Below are 10,197 nucleotides of genomic sequence, written 5' to 3' on the forward strand. Positions count from 1 at the left end.
AACAACAGTGGGTTTGCAGGATGAGCAGTTTGTTGGGATGTAAGGAAGCTACTTTGCTGGTTAGATATTTTGGAATTTTTTTAAGAACTAACCCGAGATTGGTCAAGACTTGAAAGTCAGTTATAGACAAAGTAGAGGAGAAGCTGAACTCATGGAAATCGAAGGTTCTAAACAAAGCTGGGAAGTTGGTGCTCATCAAAGCAATATTAAATAGCTTGCCGGTTTATTATTTAAACTTATATAAGATGCCGAAAGCTGTGACGGAGAAACTGATTTTGTTACAGAGAAGGTTTTTGTGGAGTAAGGAGGATGGAAGGAATGGTAAGATCTTAGTAAGATGAAAAGTGGTCTAAGTTCCAAAGAAATTAAAGGGGGGGGGGGGGTTTAGAAATCGGAAATGCAATGGTTCGTAACACTGCACTCTTGTTTAAGTGCTGGTGGGGGTTTTCAAAGGAGGATTGTCCTTTGTGGAAGAAGGTGGTATGCTCTTGTAATAATATCTCCCCTACTGAGCTGTTGTCCACCCAGGCTCTACCTACTAGAGGAGGTCCATGGAAGGATATTTGCCAGCTACAGATTAAGAAGCAACGTATAAGAGACAAGATCATAACTGACTTGTCTATGGAGGTTGGTAATAGTAGAAGAACTCTTTTTTGGAAAGATATCTGGCTAAGTTGTGGTCCACTAAAGGACAGGTTTTCAAGGCTCTTCTTAGTTTCATTTTAGAAAGGCTCTGTCATAGGAGCGTGTGAGTTCTGGGATGGGTTAGAGTGGATATGGAACTTCTAATGGAGGCGTGAGCTATTCCAATAGAAGTTGAAACTTGTGAATCAGTTACATGACACTTTGAGGCCGGTTAAACTAGTCGTTGATAGAGAGGATAGAGTTGTTTGAAAGTATGACAGGTAAGAATTTTTTTAGATTAACTCTTTTGTGCAAGTGCTACAGGCGAAAATGCTTTCGGATGACGTAACCATCTATAGTTTTACAAAGACTCTTTGAAAAAAGGGTTAGTCTCTCCAAGAGTAGAGTTGTTTGCCTGATTTATCTTGTTAGGCAGGCGAATACAAAGAAAAGATTGGGTCAACTCGGAATCATTAATCTAGGTGATAATTTGTGTGTATTATGTAATAAGGATGTTGAATATGTTTACCACTTTTTTTTTTTTTTGCTGTGAATTTACTTGGCAAATGTGGTGTGTTTGGTTATCTGATTTTGGCAGCCAATGATCTTGTCCGGGTTCTTTAAAGAAATACTTTTAAAACTAGACAGATGTTACAAGTAAGAAGGAGGAGCGTAAGAAGCTAAGTGGTTCATAAGTTTCTTCTCGGTTGTTTGGAATGTCTGATTGAAAAAGAACAGAAAATTGTTTCAGAACACAAAAAAGAATGCTGAAAAAATCTTCAATATGATTCTACTTTACTACAAGGAGTGGAAGTGCAAAATTCCATTTGTTATTAATAGCAATATCAGAGATAAATATTAGAATAAATTATTGATGTTAGAATTATTAGGTGAGTATAAGAGGTGTTATTTTTTCTTTTTCTAGTTTTCTCATCCCACTTATTAGTAAATTATATAAAAATATTTTTTAGAATATATTATTTTTATTATATAAAAATAACTTGAATATCTTAAAATGTGATTATGATAATTAATTATGTGTTATATATTTTTTAATAATCTACATTTAATAGTTAATATTTAATAATACATTTAATAATTTGACAATTTTCTCGTATACGTAAAACTTTTAGTTATACTAACAATGCAAAATATATATATATATATATATATATATATATATATATGGTGTAAAAAAAAAGTTAAAAGGACATAAAATTTTTATTAAAAAATATTTTTTGGTTATTTTTTGGGATATGTACTCAATTTTTTCATGTCATAGATTTTAATTGACAATAAAAACTAATGACAATTAAGTTCATACAAAAAATAGTAATTAATAAAAATTAAATTTTAAATAAGTTAAACATGTTCTAAAAAATAAAATAAAATAAAAAATTTTAATTATAATCATAATCATATATATTTATTTCAAGGTCTATATTTCGAAAAATTCAAAGTATTAATATATTGTATTTTTTATTTTTTTAATTTTAGATTATCACAAATATTAATTATGAATAAGGAAGAAATTACACCCTATATTGTATGTTCTTGAATGGTTATTTTTTATCTATTATTATTTATGAATTTAATTTTATTGATATTATTTAAAATATATATTTTTTATTTTTCTTTTTTATTTTTATTTAATTATATCTCGTCAATACAATTGGTGAAAACTAATATATTAATTTTTTATAATTTAACGAAATGAATATTTATTTTATATTTTTTTATGAAATTAAATTTAATCAAGACTCATGGTTAAACTTAAAATAAAATAGAAATATTAGAAAAAAATATAAAATTTAATTAATATTCAATTTTTTTAGTTTTTATCATTGATTAATTTAAAAAGTTATAAAATATATTAAATTATAGTAATATATGTTAGTTAATGATTATGATGATATTATAAAATTTATAAGAATATTAGTTAAGATGGATTAGAAAAATGCATGCTACACTTTGTATTTAATAGAAAGATGGCTCTAACTAAAAGAATAATTGAAATTAATTAGAATGACAAAATATTTAAAAGCCTACTGATAGCTAAGGTCTTAGTCATTCTTAAGACATTATTTGGATTAAAGGAATTTGACGGAAAAGAAAATGTAGAAAAAAATGGATAAAAAAATAAATTATTCTTTGTTTAGATGAGAAAGAGAAATTGAGTGAAAAAGAAAAAAATGATGTGAAATTTATATATTTTTTTTAAATGAGAAGAAAATTGATAAAAAAAATGTGTAGACAAAGATAAAATTATAAATTTATTCTTTGAGTAATAAAAAAGATAAAATTGTTATTTTATTTTTTCTGTAACTTAAAAATATGTCTTTTCTCTTCTTTTATTTTATTGTCATCCTCAACAGCACTATTCCAGTTTTATCATCGTCGTCCACAGCGTTATGACAGCTTCGTCATTATCGTAACAATTTCACCGTATTTTCATCCTTGCATCCTCAAGATGAAGATGCCACTTTCTGTTATTTTCGTAATTTATTAATATATTAATAACTTAAAGGGATTAATAAATTATAATTATATATAATATAGATAAAGATATTAATATAATTTTATTTTATTATAATTTTTTTTGTTTAAGTAAAATATTTTTTTATTTTTTCATCTATTTTCTTTTTGATTAAACAATACATACAAAAAATTATTTTTCTTTTTGTCATTTTTTTTTCATTTTTCATCTTATATTCAAACAATGTGTAAAATCGTTAGATCAAAGCATGGGTAATGAAATTTTTTTAATATAATTGACTATGTTGAAATCAGAAAACACAAATATTATAAAATTAAAAATAAAATTAAATAAGATAGAAAATAAATTGGGATAACCCAAAACAAAATAGAAAAATCAAACCAAAAGAAGATCATTAGTCTAGAATGCACCAATCATTCACATACTAACTTTTTAAACATGTTTGCACACACAACACTTCTTCTTCTAACTCAATGCAACCATGAAAACTCAAACTTCATATACATATCTTTTAAACATGATTAAGGTAAGTCTCTATTTTTTTTTCTTTTTTTTTTCCGTTCAGTAATTCCTTTTTTATCTTTAGTTTTAATATATAAAACTAAATTTAAAAAAAATTAGAGGCTAGATCTTAAAAAAAATTGAAATAAAATAAAATAGTAAAAAAAATTTATATAAAAAAATATTTAGTTTCACTGATTTCTTGAGACTCTTCTTTAAAAAAATTTAACTAAAGTTTTTAGATCAAATTATTTTGTATAGTAATGATTTTTAAACTCTTCTCTTTTATATTTATCTCTCTTTTTTTATTCTGTTTTTGAAATCTTTTTTTTTTGTAATTTTTCTCACAAGTTTCTTTTTATATTGTTTTCGTTCCTTTTTTTATTGATTCATCTTGATATTTATTGAAAAATATAGCTTAATTAATGTGATTTGAAGTATAAAAATGATCTCCTATGTCTTAACATAATTTTCAAAACGAATAGCACATTCCAACAGTATTTTTGAGATATGCATGCTGTCGTTTCTTCAGAGAAAAAATATTTAGTTATTGAACGTATCTTATGCCATAATAAATATTTAATTATTAAATCATATATTAATATAAAAAAGATATCAATTAAAATGATTAAAATTATTGACAAATTTTAATATAATTAATCATTAAATATATATTTATATATAATTGATTACATAATATTTTTTTAAAAAATAATTAATATATATATTAATATCAAAATATGTCACGTCAGTATTTTTAGTACCAAAAATATTACACATTATAGATGAAAAGGTGACATGCATTATTACTCTTATATTAATAATTCCTTTAGAAGTGTATATAGGCCTTCACACTCCCACCACCTCATAAGGGCTTGTTAGGAGTGCATAGCACAAAAAACCAAAAAAGGAGAACAATTTCCTCTCATCAAAATTTCTTCATTCATCATAAAGTATGTCTTCTTCTTCATTTTCATCATCCTCGTCAACTTCTTCTTCTTCATTATCATCATCCTCAACAGCTCTTCAATGGTTAAGTTTAGTAGGAATAATTTGGCTCCAATCCATAAATGGAACAAACACAAATTTCCCAGCATACTCTTCCCAACTCAAAGAGCTTCTCTCAATCTCCCAAATCCAACTCAACAACCTTGCTTTTGCCTCAGATGCCGGAAAACTCTTTGGTTGGTTCTCTGGCCTTGCTTCTCTCTACCTTCCCCTTTGGCTTGTTCTAATCATAGGTTCAACTCTTGGCCTCATTGGTTATGGTGTTCAATATCTCTTCCTAACTAACCATATCTCAAATCTCTCTTATTGGCATGTTTTTTTGCTAACTTTTCTCGCTGGCAATAGCATTTGTTGGATCAACACAGTTTGTTATGTTGTTACAATAAGGAATTTCTTGTCTCATAGTCAAGTAGCTGTTGGAATCACAACTAGTTACCAAGGTTTGAGTGCTAAGGTTTATACCAATGTTGTTGATGCTTTTTTCTCACCACAACAGAACAAGGCTAGAGCATTTTTGTTGCTAAACTCTGTTTTGCCATTGGCAATAGGGTTAATTGTAGCTCCTATTCTTAGACAAACCAAAGCCACTTCGAATTCATCAAGTGATTATTATCTTGGGTTTGGTGTGATTTTTGTGATCACAATTGCAACTGGGATTTATGCTGTGGTTAGTATTTTGGAATTTGTGTCTAGCAAAATTTCATCACTTGGGGTTTTAATTGGTATCTTAGTGTCACTTTTCTTGCCACTATTGGTTCCAATTTCATTCAAGATCAATCAATTAGTTAAGTCATGGCATGAAAATAGGGAGAAGCTTAGAGTGTACCATTACACTCTAGAGGAGAATTACATCACCAATACTAATAATGATGAGGTCAAAGAGAGTGATGAAGAAGAAGAAAAAGAAGTGTGTGTTAGAGAAGAAATTGGAGTGACTTTGATGGTGAAAAGAATAGACTTTTGGTTATATTTCTTTGTGTACTTTTTTGGTGCAACAATTGGTTTGGTTTTTCTTAATAACTTGGGACAAATTGCTGAATCAAGAGGAAGCTCTAACACTTCATCTTTGGTGTCTTTGTCTTCATCCTTTGGTTTCTTTGGACGACTCATGCCATCTCTCATGGACTATTTCCACAGGTAATAATTAATTAATTACAAATTTACAATTTTAGAAATATTTTCTTCATTTTCTTTCTTTATTTCTACCTTTCTTTCTTTTTTTTTTTATAATAGTATCACCAACTAGAACCACTGCATTTACATTCTCATTTAATGTAGATAACAATGACCACAAATGTGTTGGTTGATCTACATTGATTGATGAAGACAAATAAGGTAGAAAATTTATGAGAAATGTTCACTCATATATATATATATTGAAGATATTCATTTCTATCTTTTATTAGATGATTGGAAATAATTAATTAATATCAGTCTCATAGTCCATCTAAATGATAAATAAAACTGAATTAACTCAATGTATGAAAATAATGAATACATATAATATATTTCACAATTTACAATATCTACTATTAAGTTTATATGTATGACAAATAAGTTACATATTCAAATATCGTATCTCAAAACTAAACTTGTATTTGGTAGGTACCTCATGATAACACTATAGAAATAATGAAAAGTAACTACTTGATTTGGTCTACCAAATTTTTTAAGTAACTCAAATCAATCTTTAAAATTTTAATTTAATTAAATTGATCTTTCGAATTTAGTTTTATGACTCAATTTCATCTGTTAATTTCCAATTAATTCAATTTAATCCTCCAAAATTTGATGTTGTAAATCAATTTGGTCTTTTAATCACCATTCCGTGAATATCGTGATGACATGTGATGAGTGATTGAAAAACCAATTTGTATTATATCAGTAAATTACTAAATTTAGATAGACCAAATTTCTAAAAAACCACTTTAATTACCAAATTTCTAAAACCACTTTAAATATTGAAAAACCAATTCTTTTATGTAACTTGTCTTCTTCAAAATAAATTTATTAATTACAAGATCCCAATATTTGTGTACACCATCATCAGTGAGAGACAGATACCAAACATTGCCAAATAAAATAAAATATTGTAAATTTGTAATAGTACTAAATTAATTATTTCTATTTCAGGGGAAGATCCAGAATTTCAAGGCCAGCTTGCATGGTAGCACTAATGTCACCAATGTCATGTGCATTTTTCTTGTTACAAAACAGCACCGAAATCTCACTTTACATCAGCACTGCACTCATTGGCGTCTGCACCGGAGCAATCACCTCTATTGCTGTCTCCACCACAACAGAGTTATTTGGAACAAAGAATTTTTCGGTGAATCACAACGTTGTTGTTGCCAACATTCCAATGGGGTCCTTCATTTTTGGTTACTCAGCTGCTATTATCTATCGTAAGGAAGGGTATAATAGTAATAACATTAATCATCATGGCAAATGCATGGGAATGGATTGCTATGCTAACACTTTCAAAATTTGGAGTTGTTTTTGTCTTTTTGGAACCTTTTTAGCTCTCATACTATATGTTAGGACACGCAAATTTTACTCACAAAGATAGTAAAAAAAAGAGACTTACACATTGGGGGTGAAATATCAAAATTACCCTTAAAAAATTATGTCGATGACAATTTTTTTATTAAAAATAAAATAAAAAGGTTTTCAATTTTAATTGTCAGAGACATAATTTTTATGGACAATTTTGATATTTTAATTTATAAATTTAGTTTCACCAATTTTTAAATATATACCGCCCTTGTGTTATGTTATTTTCATTTTAATTATGTAACCAAGGGAAGAAGTTGTAACTTCTACTATACCCCAATCTTAGGTTAAGATGTAGTATTAGATAATTAAGTAGATAATAGAATAGTATTTTAGAATATATGATGATGTATATATGCAAAGAATCGTACATATATTACGACTGTTACTGACTCTCTTGCATAGTAGTGAATTAATTAATTAATTTATTATATAGTTTTAAATAGTATAATTAAATGGTATGCTTTTTTGGTTTGAAGGTGCTGTCTTGGAATTTATTGTATGGCAAATGACAACAATATGCAACAATATAATTTCGATGTTTTAAAATTTCAATGGATATGCCAATTGCCAAAGTCGTTTTACTTCAAACGATAAAATATATAGTATATTAGCATTGACCAAATAAAAAAAAAAAAGATTTTTTATAGGGTCTAGCTGAGCCGTACTAAAGGGGTTAAAGAGAGACGATATTTAAAATTTTAAATATAGAAAATGACAGTACTAATTATTGAGAGAGAATTTCTTAATCATAAGTTTATGGAAAGAACAAAATGCCAATGTCATTGAACAAATAATTTAATTTTAATGTATTGATAATATAAAATATTTTATACAGACGTATAATTATATTAATTTTTTTTGTTATTATTTATGTCATCAATATAAAAAATAATTATTTTTTTAATATAAAATTATTTTATATTTATAGTGTATTAAAATTAAATTTTTAAACAAAATAGTAATTGAGAATAAAACCTTGCTCTAAACAAAAAGTGATGCCGGGTGTTGCTGACTCTTCTATATATAGCTTATCCATCATCAATTGATTTAATTTTGGGTTTTGTGAACAAAGTGCTTGAATATTAACACTTTCTGGTAATGTTAGCGAATTGAAAAAAAAAAGTCATAAAAATTGTGTTTGGAATTGAAACATGAACACATTTTTAAGAAAGATCTTTTTATGCTTTTCATCCTTTAAAAAAATTAGTGATAATTAAAGTCAAAGGCAATTTTATTTGCCTCTATATATTTATGTCTTATCTTAATTGCTTAACATAATATTTAAAAATATAATTCTTTTATGTTTAATATAATATTTAATAAAATTTAGAATTAAGTTTTTGTATAATTTTAATTATTATAAATCAAAAGAAGTAGTTATAAATATTTTTTAAAACAAAATAATTACATATACTCTAAGAACATAACAAGCAAAATATTTTTCTTAAAAAATTATAAAAATAGAAGATTTTAATTGGGAAAAAAATTAATTTCTAATAAAATTAAATTTATAAAAAATGAGTAAAGTATTTATTAATATTCTGAGACATTTATTAATATCATAAAACTACTTCGTTTTTAGGTTTTTTACATCATACAAATTTTTGATGTCATATTATAAAATCACTCCTTTTAAAAATTTTAGTTAATAGTAAAAAATACATAAATAAACATATATTTAACAATTAACAAAATTTATGTTGCAAAATTTTATGAGTTTTGCTCTAATAGGTAGCTTTGTTCATTATTTTATACACAATAAAAATTCTTTATCTTTTTTTTATTCTTTTATAATTTTATCATGATATCAAAATCATGCTATCCTCTTCAAAGAGGATATATAAAATATCATCTTTTATGTGAAAAATCACTTTATTTCTTTTTTTAATTTTCTCCCATGATGAATAATTAATCTTCCCATTTAACTCTGGATCCAACCAATCCCTGTTATTATATCCATCCAAATGAAAATCTTACTTCAGTCTTGGTTATTCCTATTCTAATAAAAAATAACTACCATTCATAAAATAGATCATTCACTATGGCATAATTTTCAAAAATAAATATGAATTTTTTACTCATATTTATGTCTGCACTTTTTTTTGGAGTTCCGTCTGCACTTCTACAGCAGTTCCATTTACACTTCTACAGTAGTTCTCTTTGCGCTTCTTTTTTGCAATTCTGTCTGTACTCTTATCGCACTCTACGCGCCATCTGAAGATCATTTTTACCGCGCTCTACGCACCCTCTGAAGATCACTCTTATCGCACGCTCTTTGAAAATCGTTGTTTGTTCCCTCTCTCTCAAACACAACATCTCCTTCTCATTCTCCACTGCACACATCTTTCTCTGCGTTATCACATCGCACACGTCTTTGTCAACCATTTTATCACGGTGGATTATTGATATCTTCTATCCACCAACTTGCAAGGACATATTAAACCATTATTTTTACGTCACCATTTTTCTTTTAAAAACATAATTTATTATGCTTATTTTTTTCTAAATTTGTTATGCTTATATTTCTCTAACAGAATAATCTAAAGAATCTGATTATTTTAACTATTTTAAAATTTATAATTAATTTAGTATAAATAGATAGCATTATTTTTTATAACATACACAATAAAAAATTTTTATCTTTTTTTTTTCTTATTCTTTCGTAATTTTATTATTAATATTATTAAAGTTAAAATGTGATCTCTTAATGAAAAAAAAAAATTAAAAAACATTGTATGAGACTTGTCAACAAAAAATTGGATGAAGAAAAGGGGTACGGTAGCCAGTGTCACTGGGACACTTGTTTGGCGAACCCTATTATCACTTTCAATTCTTTGAACTGTTTTTCGTTTATCGATCACATAACAAAAATTAAAAGAATAAAAAATGAATGCATCCGGATAAATAACTATTAATATATGTGCTATTATTATGGATTTATGTTGCGGCAAAGTAGAACGAAGTAGAACGACGTGAAAGAGTTTCAGCAGTGTACATGGGTTAAATGAATG

General features: G+C 26.6%; 1 protein-coding gene across 1 annotated transcript; it reads left to right on the forward strand.

The window, feature by feature from the left end:
• Positions 1 to 4,492: 4,492 nt before the first annotated feature.
• Positions 4,493 to 7,578, forward strand: LOC130942146 (protein NUCLEAR FUSION DEFECTIVE 4). Its single transcript, XM_057870845.1, has 2 exons — positions 4,493 to 5,767; positions 6,764 to 7,578. The coding sequence occupies exons 1-2, from the start codon at positions 4,578 to 4,580 to the stop codon at positions 7,197 to 7,199; spliced, it is 1,626 nt and encodes a 541-aa protein (XP_057726828.1). The 5' UTR covers positions 4,493 to 4,577; the 3' UTR covers positions 7,200 to 7,578.
• The last annotated feature ends 2,619 nt before the right edge of the window (positions 7,579 to 10,197 follow it).

Source organism: Arachis stenosperma, chromosome 1, assembly GCF_014773155.1.
Source record: "Arachis stenosperma cultivar V10309 chromosome 1, arast.V10309.gnm1.PFL2, whole genome shotgun sequence".
Classification (NCBI taxonomy): Eukaryota; Viridiplantae; Streptophyta; class Magnoliopsida; order Fabales; family Fabaceae; genus Arachis; species Arachis stenosperma.